Raw genomic sequence first — 16814 nt, 5'->3', positions numbered from 1 at the left:
CTCTCTTCCTACCACCCTTTCCACCCCCATCCGTTCTCCCGGCTTCCATTTCCAGTGAGCCACCAGCAGGAGGATAATTGATCAATCATGCTAATTGAAGAGTCTGGACAGCTAGCCCACCATAGCAGATGTGCCAATTTGCATTCATTAAGAAAGAAATGAGTCTTAATCACTACTCAGCCTTTGATTGACAACATAAACATCCCCCTGTTTGAAACTCCTGGTGCCCGCTCAGCCCAAAGCACTGTAAAGGATTCATTTCATAACCGGTGATAAAAATGTGTTTTTCTTTTTGAGCTGTAAGCCACGGGAGATGCACTCCTGAAGCACAGCATTGATTTGCAAAACAAAAAAAAAGAAAAGAAAAGATATAAAATATAGGACACGGTGACGAACTGAACCCTTAGTTGTGGATGCACAAAAAAGCTTTTGTCATTTAAAAAATCTGCGAAGGGCAGTCGAGAAAGTCTCAAACAAAAAAAAAAAAAAAGGGAGTAGGTGTGACTCAGATGAAAACACAAACCTTGACATTCGGTAATGGTCAGAATTTGCATTCCTTATTATATGATTAATACGGCTCCATTCATAACAACGGCCGATAGCGATCGTGAAATAAAACCTAATGGAAATGACCTGATAATTTTATGCTCATTTCCTCTCACTGTAGTGGTCTTGTGAGAGGGGAGGCGTTCCTTCATAAATAGAGAGGAGATTGTCTGTTTTTCTTCCCCCCCCAAGTCACATTAACAATGGCCGACCCTCTTTATTATGAGGAAGATAAGCAGAATTTCCCTATGAATGATCTTCTTGGTTGTTTGCGCTCACAAATCATCAGGGTAAATAGAAGAGGAGCACTGAAAAGTCAGTGCTTTGCATATGGGGCAGTCCAGTTATTTACAATTACGGGGCACTGGTATTTGACTTAAATTGCATTCTCAAATTGGGTTAGAGCCTGTTCGCAACCCCGATTTTATAGGATTACAATTAAGCGTTGACTTAATAATTCTGCGCGCCTGCAAACCTGACTAATCCAGATATACGCCGCATACCTTTAATTGTACTGAATGGCTCAAAGAGAGCCAAACGAAAGCCTGTGAAGTTGCGATCTGATTTCAAGGTTTTCTACTGGAGACACAGTGATCTTTGTGTGCGCCCGAGGAACGGTGTGAGGTTATAGCCGAGCAAGAGCAAAATCTCATTAGCTCCACAAGCAGAGAGGGGAGGAAGAGTAAATATTATTAGATTAATCTAATGACTAACGGCAGCGTTTTCATTTGTGGCATAAACAGAACTCAATACGGAGCACAATAGGAGAGAGCACCATGAAACCGTCAGTCGTGACGACTCCGCTCGGTTCACGACAACACAGCCATATTAAATACAATGTTTGCCGTGCGTGTTAACTCTTCTGCATCACAAACATCTGAGGACACAGCAGGAGACTCTCAAAAGACTCTGTTGCTGTAATTTTTAGGCAACAGATCAATATTATATCATTATCGTGATATGAGACAATATATCGTCTTAGATTATGGATATTGTTATATCGTGATATGGCCTGATTGTTGATTTTTCCTGGTTTTGAAGGCTGTGTTAAAGTAAGGTGAGTTTTCTCAAGTGTGTTTCGGGAGATTATAAAAAATATCAAGATATATTAATGAGGGCTGTCATGATATTAGTTTTTTCGTTTTGCGATTATCCATAGAAAATCCATAAAACTATTTTTTGCGTGTTGGGAGGAGGAAGAGAGAGTCCGTAACCACGAATCTACAAATGTGAATATTTGACAATATCTTTTATGTGTGCGACTTTTTCTGCAGCTTTAAGGTGCATAATCACTCCCTACCTATGACAAAGCAAGAGCGAAAGGGAAAAAAAATGATTTAAAGGTGATGTATTATTTACATTATATAATCATGTGTGCATTTTAAACATTGATATTCAAGATTATCCAACCATTTTTAAATGACAATTCATCTGTATATTGCGACAGGCCTAGTTAATATCACGTATCGCGATAAGCCTAAAGATGTTGTAATATTTCTTTAAGGCCACGTCGCCCAAATCCTAGTAATTATGTTGTTTTCCTGCACCAAGCAAACAAGAGGGCAGTGGTTCTTTATGATATGGTTTTGACAAAACAACACATATAATACATTATAATTATATTAAGAACATTCCACCCTAATGCCACTTAGAAATGTCTGAAAATAAATGAAGGGTTCATGTGACACACAGGTGAATGCATAAAAATAAAGATTTCACACAACAGTTCACCTGTCGCCCGGAGTGTTGCTAAGGTTAAGACCATCAACACATGCACACGTGCACGATCGCGCACACCAACACACACACACGGGCAAAAAAAATCGGAGCCCACTGCTTCGCTTTGGACCGCGAGCCAAGTCTGAGACAAAGTCCATAGCCCTCCACTGGGTTATCAAACTGTGGCCCAGGCATGCATCCATCTGTGGAAAACATGGAGACTGTTCTCCCACACTGCACAGCTCAGCCTTTATCTACAGATGGTACTACTGAGCAGGAATGTGACCTTTGATTCAGTTTCTCTCACGGAACGAGCATCCCAGTGAAAAGCCGGAGAGGGTTTTTTTTTTTTTTTTTTTCTGGCCTCCCAAACCGGACAAATGAGCACATGATTGTTTTCATGGCAAAGATTGGTTTAACACAATTTAAGTGTCCAGCGTAAGTGTGCTCATGTGAGGCCCATTTCACTGGATAAACGGGGGGGAGGGAGGGGGTGGATTCTTCCCATCGATTCAAAAGCATCAGCGACTGCATGTTGTGTACTAAGATCTGTTGGGAAAACAGTTCCGATGAGATCTAGATTATCAACCACCTCCGACACAACTCGCTGGCCAAGCGAAATTGAGGGGCTTGTGTGGTGATGCTGTGAAGTGGACTGGGTGGGTTACTTCTGCTCCGCTTCTTCATTTCTGAACCTTAATCACGTTGCCAGCAGGCAGAAGGGGGATTTGTGCATATCTGCAAAGATGCTGGCCCGAGTGAGCGGGGACAACAGTGGCTTGTTCTCGCCTTTTGTGCAGCGGGGCAGCTTCCTTGAGAGTAGCCAGAAGGGCCGAGCGGGAGGACTGCACGGGACCTCGGTGCCACATTACGCACAACATATCCCGCTGTTGACATAAACACACATCGTCAGCCCACAGATATATGTGATAAAACAGCCCGAGGTGAATAACCCCATAATGACTCTGACGTTGTGGTGTTTTGCTTGTTTCGAAATAAGACACTTCCTGAGTCACGGGAAAATAATAATAAAAAAAAATTGTGGTCACCGTTACGTAAGTAAGGACTGTATCCATGTATTTTTCATGCAGGTGAGCCCCAGCTCTGCTCCGAGGGCCCCTGATGGAGGAGTGACTGCTCGAGTCTACTGGATGCCAGAGCACTCTTCTGCAGCTCTGCCAAGCAGGTAATTCACAAGCAGCAGCAGCATGAATAAAAGATAATGGGCCACAGCTGACTCCTTTATGCTGCATGTAATTTCACTAATTCCTCCAAGTGAAAGTCTTTTTCCAAAGCTGGGGATTCTTGAAATTTTTTCAATCTCGCCCATCTCAAACCCCTTAATGTCTCTTAATTGGGCCGCAGTAATAAAAAATGCTGTATGTTTTTAGTGGGCAGGTGGCGGTAAAAGTATTGCGATGCAGCGTGATAAAGACTTATCTTAGTGCAGAAGAAGCTAGTCTAAGTGTGTTTCAAAGACAACTTTATACTAGCAGTGTTGTGATTGCATCAATGGGTATTAACATACATTGTATATGCTTTTATTCCGTCGGAGCGAAGATACCGGCCTCTTAAAGCAGATCTTGAATAAGCTGAGAAACCACACGTGTGCCAATGAAAGATGTTTGGAACAGGATGTATCCCTAATCATTCTCATTTACTTTGGCTTTCTACGCTTCTGGCTCACAGTTTTGTATACTGGCATAACAAGTGGCTTACTCTTCCGCTAGTCGGCCGGGCACGCAGGAGCTGCCAGGAAACCCAAGTGCTTGTTGAGTTTTATAGAGCGGTATGGAATGCACTAAACACTGTATTCTCGCTGCAGCAATAGGCGAGCTGATGGTCTGTGATGAGGAGCAGCCGGAGAGCCGAGCCCTACAGGTACAGTATCTATGGGAAACAGAGTCGAGGCCGGTGGTCAGCGGCTACTGGGTGCAGAGATAGGACTCCACGTCAGTTGATGGGCACGAGGGAAGATGAACTTATCAGGGCGTGCAGACCTCCTGTGCCCTATCTGAATGGTGACTAGAAGGAAACTGTTACTTGTTCCTCACTCTTGTGTGTCTAAAGTGTTACCCTCCAGAAAACCTTTAAGCCCACAGAAAAAAAAAACAACAAATTTTTCAGTCTGAATCCAGTCTTAAAATACTTCATTTAACATAAACAGGGTGTCTGCAGGTACCAGATGGTGAAATGTAATGCTTTTTAAGACCTTTTCAACATCATTTTTGTCAAAATTTAAGACAGATTATTGATTGATGTATTTTTTTTATTCAAGCACTCCAGGTAAGGTTTGGACAAGGTAACAAGGAAGGTCGGAACGAAGTTAGTTGGCTAACTGTACTGAGAAAGCTAAGCAATGGCACGAGCGAAAGAAACAGAAACCCGCGGAAAAATAAAATCCTCTTGGGTTCAACTAACTGAGCTGGTTTCGCAGAAAAATTATACGGAGATGTAATGTTCGCACATTAAACGCCTGCCGTACAGCAGCTCTGATGGGACGCACTACTTTTTTTGCCAGAAGGCCACACTGGTTTTATGCAACAGTATGATTATAAGGGTCGGATAGGTTAATCTACATTTAGTGTAGTTTGAGTATAAATTAAAAAGTAAGCTGCTAGTAAGCTTACACTTATGCTAAATGGTTCCAACAATGATCAAACTCACACTTTTGTTCAAGGGAACGCTGCGTTTCATTTGGTCGCCTGTCGCCATGCCTTCTAGGGGAGAGTCAGAGGGTGAGGAGGGAGGTCGGCGAACGCGACCAAACATGCGTCCATGAACATTTCTGCGTGCTAGATTTTCCCTGGCAGTGATGATTGTTAAACAATGAAGACTACAACTCCCATGATCCCACACTTTTTGTTTGTCTTTCGTTTTGATGGCGAGAAATTATATACCGTGCGTCTATAAGATGGATAAATGAAATCAGATGAAATGTACAAATGTAAGACTATTTAATGACTTTTAAGGCTTTATGTTTATAGAATTAAGTTTAAGACATCTTCAAAAGGTCCTGCAGACACCCTGCTACATCAGATGAGAGAATATTTGAGCACAGTTGAATCACAGAAACGTCTTTTTCCATCACAATGGACACGTGTAAGAAGGCGGCGCTCACTCACCTCTACGATGTCCGAGTTGGTTCTGCTCTCATGGGGTTCGTTGTACTCTGTGTATTTCAGTAACACTTTGTCCATGTCTGTGCTGGCGTACTGGAACAGTTTGTTGGAGCTGTTGAAAATGATGAGGGCTATCTCACAGTCACATAGTACGCTCAGCTCGTAGGCCTTTTTCATCAGACCGAACTTCCTCTTTGTGAAGGTAACCTGAGGAAAACACACAGAAAACAAAACCAGCCATTACAGAGGGAAAAGCGGTCCCTCTAAATCAAACAGATGAAATCCGAGAGAACAAATTTGAAATTTGTACATCTACACACGAGCGCAAATGTTCGTTTTGCATTCTTATTATAACAGAAGGTGGTAGTTTATTCCTTCGACTCCATGTTTACTGTACAAATGGCGGTGGTTGAAGAAGTATTCACATGTTTTACTTAAAGTGGAAGCAGACAACATTTCCCCTCCCTGGCGTTTCCAAGTCGTATTATTTTTGGCGCCGTGGTCACAAAGAAAGCCGGATCACTTTTGGTTTTTTTCCTCAGTAGCGAGCACCAACAACACAGGACAAGACACGAGTTTACTCATTCATTTAGTCTATACTTGAGACGTGAGAAGTGAAATGGTGCCAGGCTGCCAGCATGACTGGAACGACAGTCAGCCTTCATTTTCTTTTTTCTTTTTTTTTTTTGTTGTGCCCGGTGGCAGACAAAGATTGCATAGTGAAAGTAAAGTTTATAGGGAATCTAAACGCAGATGGTGTCATTACTCTATGGCCATTACATTGTGCAATGAGCATTTACTTCATGATGACAAGTTAAAGCGAAGAACTTGTCTACTGCCAGCTTCAGCGAATGTAGCAACACCACTCCATTAGGAACAGAAGTTTTGTATTGAAGTAAAAATACAAAGTTAGTCAATATCACAAGGAAAATACACATTTGTGTTACATTTGATTGTCTACATTGGAATAATTTTAGTGCTGCATTGAAGAATAAGAAGTAAAGCTGCAACAATTAGACTGGTGTGTTTCATGTCCTGCATGTTTTAGATGTTTTCCTGACAAAATCGGTCATTGTCGAGCTTCAGAAGAGCTTGAAAACAATCAAAAATGATAATTTAAATCAAGTGTGGTGGGGCAGGAAAGCATCTAAGGATATGTTCCCAACTACCAGCCCAAATCTGTTTGTTTTTTTGGCATATCCAGAATGTTTCCAGATTGATTTCAAGGAAGTCTGGACAGCAGAGAAAACCACATTTAATGCAATTTTTGCCAACTGGATCCAAAACCACATTTGGAGGTGATAATTGATTCAAGCAAAAATGTCAAACATCTACCGGTTCCAGCTTCTCGAATAGAAGGATTTGCTGCTTTTCTTTGTCATTTATGCCGCTAAGTGAGTCGAAGAGTCTTTTGGGTTGGACAAAAAGGCACAAAACACAATATTTCACTCTGAAATGTGGTGAAGTATAACAAAGTAAGAGGGACAAAAAAGTGAGAGGTACCTTTATTAAAACCCAGTAATCCAGTAAATGTAGTCTCACCACTGACGACTGTGGTGGCAACAAACTCTCAATAATACTGCAGAGCTGCTTAATGCTGATTATTTTGTATAAAATCTCTAAGTAAAGAGTTCTGCTAAGTTTTAAAAAGCCGTGCGACTGAAAAACAAACACTGTCATCTGGAGCGTACAATGTAGGCTAAGCCAGGAAAATAACAGTATTAACAGCCTCATTATGTCTCAACAATGTTACTGTAACCAAGGTGACAGATAACAAGATCAGTCCTCCTTTAGGAATGATCGCAATGACATAGTGCGTGTCTCAAACGTCTAGTTATCAGGACAGAGGTCAGGGTAAGAGGCACGAGTCAGCGAGCTGAGTCAGAGCTTTGGCAACAACAGGGGTCCATACATTACTGTAGCCCCTGACTCCATATACGGAAAGCTATCTCAGTAGTGCAGCATAAGCCTTGTAACACGAGCCCTCAGATGGGACTTGGGGTCATACATCACTCCAATGGTAACGCAACCCTCTCTGCAAAGTGACTTTATGTCCTGTACCTCTGCAGCTCTGTCTCTGTGGTCGCCTCAGACCCATACACACATGTCATTATGTTACACCACCTCTTTACAGTATATGCTACAGTCATTTCTCAAGCTCAAATCATCCATCAGCCAGCGGGGAGGACAGAAATGTATCTGTTTTCTCCTCCTTTTGGTTTTGTAATGGTTGTTTGCAGAAAATAGCTCTTTTAAAATGCGTATATTTGGGAGTCAGATTTATGTTGTCTCTCGCAGCGTGCGTCCTGTTAGACGTGTGTTGCTACGACGTGGCTCGTGAATGTGCTCGTAAAAAGCCGCGCTTAGAGCCGCAGAGGAGCGCATGTGTCTGTGTTCTCCATCAGCTTCACTGACCTACTAAGAGAGGAGTTGAGCAGATGAGCTGGCTTTGTTCAACTTTAATTGGTCACAGCTTGCGGCTATACCCTCATTTTAACTGGTATAATGCAGTATAATCTTATGTGTTGCATAGTGTGTATGTAACCGTTGAGGCAGTGGGGTCACTCCAACTGTGATAAATGAATTTCAAATCTTCCACACTACAGGTAATTACACAGGACCATTATTCCCGCTCTAGACATGGAGGAGCCTGTCCTCGTGTCACTCCCTATTCAATATGCCGGCGTTAGCCGAGCTCATCCGACAAACCAAATTCTAAAATGACATTTCCTGAAATGACAAGGTTTGAATGCAGGAGGAGCTGAATCAAATGACATGTTTCTTTCGCAAATCGCAGACACATAAAGCCTTTGAGTGAGTTTGGTGGAGCAGAAAAAAGCATTGTGTGGTTTTGTGCGTGTCATTCTGGTGAGTGTCTCAAGGTGGATCACTGCGTAGAGGCGGTCGGAGGGATACGGTCCAAGCGGTCTCACTTCGAGCGGATGCCGCTCCAACCCTCTGATACTCGTCTCCTCTGCCCACTCGCTCATTTTGCCCGCTCACATATTTGTTTGTTTGCCTAACCAGCTGGAAAGCAGGGGCTGTGACGTGGGGGGAAATGATTAACAAATTGTATGCTCTTTAGCAGATGAATGTGGCTGTTAAGCCATGGAGATGTCACCTTTCAGCAGGAAGCCCAGGATGAGACGCTGAGCGAGGACTTTGTTCCACCTGGATGCATGGCAGAGTGCTGAGTGCAGGTCTGCTGACCCAGGCACTGCTTCATTTCAACCTCAGCAGCAGCACTGAGACTTGGTCCTCGCCCCAGCCATAGACACAGTGCGCCTCTGCAAAAGCCAGCTGCTGCTCACACAGCCATTAAAGGTGACGACCACATTACTCTTCTCTACTCACACGGTTGCCTTTAAAAGGGAAAAAGGAGGCTGTTTTGTACAGTTTTGCCCTATTTTTCTCTTTTTTCGTTAGAACACATTAGAAGTCCAGCTCAATTTGATAACTCGTGACAAAAACAACTCTGAGCTGAAGGACCTACATATACAAATATAACCTCCCTCCACCCCCATCTTCTCTGGGGTGACGGGTGAGACGGTGGAAAACCACAGACATCCTTGAGGTCAAGTGGGAGGTTCACTGGCGGAGCTTTCCTATGGTTCACCAAGTCAAAAGACACCCACATAGACGCTGAGTGTGGTTTTCAAAAATGTGAGCTGCTCCTATAGTAAGATGTGGTACACACATAGTCTACATCCCTGACTAATTCATGTCATTGTCACAGTGACAGGATTAGTCTCAGTACTGGAAAGCTGCGTTGTACGAAGCGCATCTTACAGCTGTTCTGAGAAACAAAATGTCAGCACAAAAGAGAAGGGAGGCCGCGTTTGAACTTCCAATAAACTGGAGTGATTCCAACTTTCTCTGCTTTTGATAAGGTCATTATAACAGCTCACACAATAGCAGGCAGATCAGTGACTATACCAGCATTTCATTTAGACTGCGCCAGGCTGACCTTTTAAGAAGCTCTCACAGTGTCAAGATGAGGTGGTAATTCTGATCTCAATTCACACTTTATGAAATTTCAACTTTTTTTCCCCAAGCGCCCCACCACCACTACCTGTATTCATTGAGCTTTAACTGGGCTTGGTAATTCAGTTCTGTTTCATACTTTTAGTGAGCTTTATGTGGGGGTTTTGTGCAAGAAGGGGCTGGACAATTAATCAAAATATTATGGAAACTGCAGGAGCTGCAGTTTTTTGGTAAAGGTAAAATGTGTCACAACGTACCTTATAAATGAAGCAGCGTGCTGCCCCGGCCCACACATCATACTCTGCTGACGTGAGGGAACACACTTGTTTGATACCGACCCCAGCAAAAATCTGATCATTATTTTTTTGTGAAAGACCAAAACTAGCGACTCACAATTACAATATCTGTAATCACAATATGATTTTAATTTTGCATGTTACGCAGCCGTATGTGCAAGCTAATGAGACCATAGAGCACGCTGCGCGCTGCACTGTGCATTTTGCTTCTCTAAAAGTGTTATCAGTCAAAATCGGTGCCAAGGGGAAAAAAGAATGCCACTGTTTACCTAAAAAAAAAAATTCTGAGGTTATCACTGAAACTGAAACTCAAAGGGGAAAACAAGGGAGCAGAGTTGACAGTTTCGTGATAACCGGCCGTGCTTAATGCAACCGTTTATATGCAACATTGCAAAGTTTGTCCTGAGACAAATGCATGTAAAATCGACGTCACGAGCATATGTGCCTGTCACCAGGGCTTTCCCTGCAATACTTTGTTTCCTTTGGTCTCTTCCACAGACACTGTGTAGTATATAACAGCATATGCTATAACAGACCCCGACGCACACATCCAACCACAGTTGATGTGTCAATCATAAGGTCTATCAATGTCGGTCCTCGGGCAGAGGTGCCAAGCTGACAAACAAGACATCTGGGACTCAGAGTGCAGCTGTGACTGGGGCATGGCAAGAGATGCTTGAGTCACTAACACCTTCAGTGGGGTGAGGAGCTGGCGGCCTTATTAGAACCTCATGTCACCTCTGATGGCCCCTGTGGCAGACATGAGAGTGGGCTTGAGAGTCAGAGAGGTCTGGCACCAGCTGGCAGAGTGACCCAGGCCCTGTGGCTGCTGCCCTGGCTACGCAGCGCCAGAGCGTGTGGACCTGGGAGACAGGCCAGGGCCACCGCGACTGTCTGCCTGGATCAGCTCTCGCTGGGAGAAAGGACAGCCCCAGGAAGCCGCTGTGGACAAGTGAGGGCGCAAAGGCCTCGCCGACTGGGTGGGATTGACCTTGAAACCTACAGTAGCCGTGACTGATCCTGTTTAGTGGAGAGGGTGACATGTTAGTTAGGAAAATGCGAGCAGGTTTCCTCGAAATTTCAATCTAATCCATAGTGAGGGTGATCCAGTGTAAAGACAGCTGGCTTGTTCAATTTATTGTAATTGTTGGAAATAATTCAACATCATCTAAAAGTGTGAGCATTTTGGGCAATGCATGACACTCAACAGAGAAAATTAAAATCCCCATCACCCAACTTTAATGTTTTGCAGCTTCATTGCAGTTTTTACGGACACTACATATCATGTTGGACAGTGATAATATATGCACTGACAGTCACATTTAACAGCGCTCCTTAGTTCCGTCCGCGGCCTATCAACAAGCTCTTTACCTGTCAGAAAAATAATGACAACGGCTCAGAACTTCAGGAACGGGTGAAGGCTGAAAAACGGGAGGTGCGCGCCATGCTGCTCCCCGGAGAGAAAGTGAGAGAGCGCGCGCGAGAGAGCTGCGCTGTGCCTACAGGCATCTGAAGTACCAGAGCAAAAATCCAAAATGAGCCACAGCAAGGGCAGGCAACCCTCCACCCAGCAGCAAAATCATCAAACTTTTAATGACTTGGGCAATTACCCCCAGTGAGCCTGCTTAATGGCATCCAGAGGACGTCACCAGACACTGCTCACTAGGCTACAACAGCCTCTTCCCCACGCTGACTTACAAGACTAATGTGTACCCCCCCGTAGATCCACACGCAGCATGGCGCCTGCTCCGAGACGAGGCAGGTGAAAGACCCTGAAAATGTTCACTGAGCGCCACTGGCTCTGCTGTTGTTATTCTGCATGGTTCGCGAGTTACGAACCTCCAAGTCAAAACACAACAGATATTCAAGGCCAAATTTCACTTCCGTATTATTCCAGTGTGTGCTTGCAGGAAAGAGAGAGAGACGTTTGTGTGTGACTCAAAGGGTAATAATTGCTGCGAATAGTGTAAATGAGGAGAATCAACCAGGGAGGTGCGGTTGTCTGGTTGCTATCCAGCATTCATTTTGCAACCGGCGCGTCAGACGGGCTGACGGCTGTGCCGCTGTCTTGTAGGACCATCACTTATGCAGGGCCTGGCTCGGGAACTGGCTCTTTACCGTCCTACAGTATGCATGACAGGACCTCTGCAGCCGTCATGTCTCATTCCATACACAGCGGGGAGACACGCTCGCACATGATGTGTCCAATATTTCGGTTGTTGTCTTATCTTACTTCGTCTTTTTTGCGCAACACACTTCATTACCCTGACTTATGGCATTGTGTCATCATAAACTACAGGTAATGACTTGAAGCAAAAAAAAATAAAAATATCAGCCAAGTTCACTGCCTGTCTCAACTCTGCACCCACAGTTCCTGATAGATTGTGCAATTACAGACCTCCTCAGCCTTTTGCCACACTCTGTATTATAAATCCTGAAAGGTTAACAGCCCTCCTAAAGCACTTGCAGTGATAACGCAAGGGAGCCCCAGTTGTCCCCACACAACATCCCGTACAGCAATACTATCTAATTAGCCCACTTAAGGACTTCTTTCATTTTAATGCTACGACTATGGATAGCTAGCAGCAGAGCGGCGTAGATAAAGATTCAAATTGTCTCCCGACAATGGGGACCATATGCTAATGGCTATTCCCCCTTGGTTAGGAGCACGCCCCAGGGAGATGGCACTGTGTGCTTCATGGCCCAGGAAAAAAAAAAAAAAAAAAAAAGGAGAGGAAGACACACACGCATACATCACTTCATACCAAAGCTTTATTTTAGCATGGCGGTCTATTGTCACAGCACACTCTCTGCTGAGCCAGCTAAAACCAACTAAATGCGAGCTCAAGTGCCTGCGCTCTGCTGATAAACTTTCTCTCGCAAAAAAATATACAGGGGAAGCATTTAAGATCTGATGCAAACGGCCGAGTTTGGGAGACACGTTAATAAAAAGCAATGTCTCTCTCGCTCTCTCGCTCTCTCTGCAGCTGAAACAAAATGTCTTCCCCTCGCTCTTGGTGTAAAAGGACGGATCGTCTGAAGGGGTTAACTTCATCCGGCGAATACTTGACAACCTGTTTTCATGTAATTTCCTCTCTGTCTTTTCCCCCCCGCAGTGTCACAGGTCATTGCATACACTGTAGATACCAGCAAAGAGGTGATTCCTCTCCCACCCACCTGTTTGGATCCCACCCAGAGCCAGGTGTTATACTGATAATTGGCCCACAGTGTGGATTTTTGTGTTGCACTTGGCTGAACTGCTCGCCTCAGACGGAGACACGGTCAGAACGCCGGTCGGCTGCTACCGTATCGTGTTAACACCCTCAGGAGAGGAAGCTACTGTACCTCCATTATGTTTCTGTATGCGCAGCAAAAAAAAAAAAAGAAAACTTGCTCCACCTGTGATGGAATGCATATGATATTATTTACGAGATGTGTTCCAGTTTGCTATGGGAAACCTATGGGTAGCTTCATTAATTGGTATAATTTGTCAAAAAAAAACTGCGCTCCCGCTTTCTTAACTTAGCTCTTGTATCAACAGACGAGTGGCTAAAAAAGAAAATGAACCCAGCCTCCCTGCTAAAGATATCCAAGCCTGTTATTCTTGTTTCCAACAGACTGTTTTGTGCGATGTTTTGCTGTTTAGGAGTTTTATATATAACACGAGCAGACAGACTGAATTCCGGCTCTCTCCCTCACTGCGGCTAGCTGTGACCAGCGCAGCCGAGGTTGAGAAGGGTGCTGTGTGTCCCGCTGACCCACCCTGCAAATGAGAGGGTGCTGTGGCGCAGTGGCTGCTCCTAATTACTACCAAACAGCTGCAAACACACAGGGCTACAGCGAAGGGGCCCAGCCGTACTGCCAGGCCAGGGGACAAGCCCTACAGTGTGGGGAGGCCACAGGCGGCCCGCTGTGCTCCGCGCTACCCTCGGTTCACTCCCACGCCATGAGGCCCCCGCTACAGCCCAGCGCTCCTGCTGCCTCATCAACTTCTCGGGCTGAAATTGCAGGGTGGCAGGGGAATCATGTCTGTAAATACGACCGCACTGACAAAGAAATGTCATGGTCCCTGTTCAGCTGGCCGGAGACTTTGGGGAGGGAGGTATGTCTGTTTAGATCCGTGCACACCATGACAGCTGCTGAACTCGAGGCCGAGGCAGCAAAGGAAAATAGAAGACGAGCGTAACCTTCAGAGAGGTGCAGGGCAGACTGTGCTCTCAGACACAATAGAAGCATACAGTAGCATCTTGTAAAGTAGGCGAAGAACTAAGCAAAGAAAAAAGCCAATATGATGAGAAAATTTAAACTTAAACTGCACATGCACCAGAGAGAGAGAGATGGATAATTAACAAAAGTCGTGACACTCACCTGCCTGTTCCTCTCGTCCATGATCCTGGTGATCTGTATCTTCTTCCGCCCCATGGCTGCGTCCTTTCCGGTCTCTCTGACACCTCGACAATATCAGAAAAACAACAAAACGATTTCTTCCTCCCCGCTCTCCTAGCACATCGTGCAACAGCCGCTCTTCTTGTATACGCTCGCTCTTCTCTCTTCTGTCTTCGCGATACACTCTTCGACAGACCACACCACAATCTGCAACAGAGGACCAAAAGAGACAGAATAAAAAAAAATTAGAGAGTGAGGGGGAGAGGCGGAAGAAAGTTAACTTGACACTCGACAATGTTCCACCTTCAGGCACTTCAAAGCACCCGAGGGCTCTGTTTTCTGTTCTCAGGCACAGTCAGAAAGCATGAGACCCGCATGGCGTAAATCTTATCTCCTCTGCTGCTGCACTTGAGCTTCAGCTGAAGTCAGTGAAAGACGGCTTCACACTTTCAGGGCAGCTGCTATACAAGACTCACCGACTGGCTCGACTGAACTGCACCTACACTTATTCTATCCACAATAATCACAAAGATCAAAATAATTTCACCACCGGTTGGAACCATTAGTTGGTGATTTGAAAACTATCCTACAGGCTTTGTTAGAAGCCAATAAGTTGATTAAGGTAGTTTGATATTATAGGAAATGTGCATATTTCCTCTTCTGGGGAGTTAAATGAGAAGATCGACACCAATCTCACATCCGTACGTTAAATACGAGGCTACAGCCAGCAACCGGTTAGCTTAGCTTAGCAATGAAGAGGAGGAAACAGCTAACAAAATGCACCTGCCAGCATCTCTAAAGCTCACAAACTAGCAAGTTGCACCTTGTGTTTTAAATCTGTGCATAAATGTTAAGTTTAAAAAAATGTGTTCAAAGTGTTTACCGGGTCTTTAGGTGCCAGATTATTTCTGCTATACTACAGACTGCTATACATCAACTCATCTATCTAGGTAGAGACCCCTTGAACCAGCTTTCATCACCAATTAGGTCCAAAAGATTGGACATCAGCGCATCCTTTTTTTAATTTCCAAGGTAGATTAATGTAGTTTCTATTTTTTATGATCGAGTTTTTAAAAAAAGCTACGCTCACCTCAACAGAAAAAAAGTTTTAAAGTCTACCTTCCCTCGCCTGCAGAAACAGAACAGTCTCTCTCCTCTCTGTCTGAGCTGACCCACCCTGATGCCAGCTTTGCTCTTAAGATGATTAAGAGAGCACCCGGGCTGGGGGTTGACAGTAGCTGAAATCTCCCCGAGCTGGAGGAGAAGCCATGGGGTGTGAGCAGGGTGGGAAGTATATTCCCTCATGAGCTTGTCACCTGGCCAGTGGTTCAGACCGCACCGCTCCCCAGAGAGCATCTAACTCTGTCCTGTCTGCGCTGCTCGGCAAGAAGAGATATAGCCCCCCTCCCCGGAGGCGCATCCATCACTTACACCCGGCAAATAGAAAATGTCTAAACAACTGCATTTCCCCTATGAGTACAAATGTAGAAAGGTTAACAACTCGGGCCGTTAGATGCAGTCAGCAGTTGTGAGGTGAGGAAGCCAGGGGCCGAATTGGCAGCGAAATCGAAAATGACCAGTTCCAGTGGCACACAGTCATTATGGGTTACAGATGGACTGGCATTATGGTGTCTGGCTGTCTGAATCGGGGCTCCACTGTAGGCAAACTTGACTGAGATCACCTCGCTAACTACCCACGCACGGCTGTCAGAGCCAGGAAAGTAACCGCCTGAACCCCCACAAAGAATTTCCCCAAACCACATCACAACAGGCCAGGAAGAATGACGGTGTTCTTTTTTTCATTCACCATTTCACACGCACACACACACACACACACATACACACACACACACATATGCACGCACACACACTGAACAGAACAGTGTTCAAATTAGAGGAAGGTTGATGGTGGGGGAGGGGATCAGATATACCGGAGCCATCCCAAAAGCAATTGTGATAATGTAATAATTTCATACTCATTCATTCTGTTTTTTGTTTTTTTTCACCATTTGTTTATATATTATTGAAAACTTAAGCGATTTTACTGAAAAGGGAGGCATGTTTGATGGATTCACTGTCCCAAAAGTTATCATAATGACAGAAATTTGGATTTCTCCATCGATCTCGAGTTTGTCCTTTTTTCATTTCGTCACAGGAAAAGTAAGCTTACATTGCTACCTATTTTGATAATCAATTAATCGTTTTCTTGTGGTTTTCGATTCATCAAGAAAATAATCAACAGATTATTCCACAAAGAAAATAATCATTAGTTGCAGACAATAGACCACAGTGGCGTATTTTAATCTACAGTACACTGAGATAAAGACACAATCTGTGTTTGTACTAGTCGGAAGCTTTGGAGCTTTCACTCATAATGTTGACATTCAAATTCTAAATCAACAGTCAAATGCAGGCGCTCTTTATTTCGCAGTTCTATTCAGCATATCTGCATAGCTGCACATAAATATTAGACTACACTAATATTATTAGTGTGAATCTATTTGTAGAATTACATTCCAGCGGTGGCTGCGCGGGGTCGTTTCATGTGATCCAAACATTTCCAGTAACTCCAGAGCGGCCCTTAATCCAAATGTCAAAATGTATTGGAAAGGGATAAGTGTGATCGTTTACACAACCGCAGAAACAAAAATCTATTTAGTCTCGGTCACATTTGCGGTGAATTACTTAAGTCTTTACCAAAAACTGAAGATCGTATTATGTATCGGCATTCGCTTGGTTTAATCTGCTCCATTTAATCTGG

At 44.3% G+C, this 16814-nt stretch overlaps 1 protein-coding gene across 6 annotated transcripts in view; it reads right to left on the bottom strand.

The window, feature by feature from the left end:
• The window catches only part of mef2aa (myocyte enhancer factor 2aa), a 73864-nt gene that overhangs the window by 32799 nt on the left and 24251 nt on the right, over positions 1-16814 (bottom strand). For all 6 annotated transcript variants that reach the window (XM_030425277.1, XM_030425279.1, XM_030425281.1 and 3 more), the window contains exons 2-3: positions 14036-14260; positions 5391-5594 (exon numbers count right to left, since the gene is read on the bottom strand). In XM_030425277.1, coding sequence (XP_030281137.1) covers positions 5391-5594; positions 14036-14089 — 258 coding nt within the window. In that variant the 5' untranslated portion in view covers positions 14090-14260. The remainder of the gene's footprint in view (positions 1-5390; positions 5595-14035; positions 14261-16814) is intronic.

Source organism: Sparus aurata, chromosome 8 (assembly GCF_900880675.1).
Source record: "Sparus aurata chromosome 8, fSpaAur1.1, whole genome shotgun sequence".
NCBI lineage: Eukaryota > Metazoa > Chordata > Actinopteri > Spariformes > Sparidae > Sparus > Sparus aurata.
The sequence above is the reverse complement of the archived record's forward strand: the minus strand, read 5'-3'. Positions and strand labels throughout refer to the sequence as shown.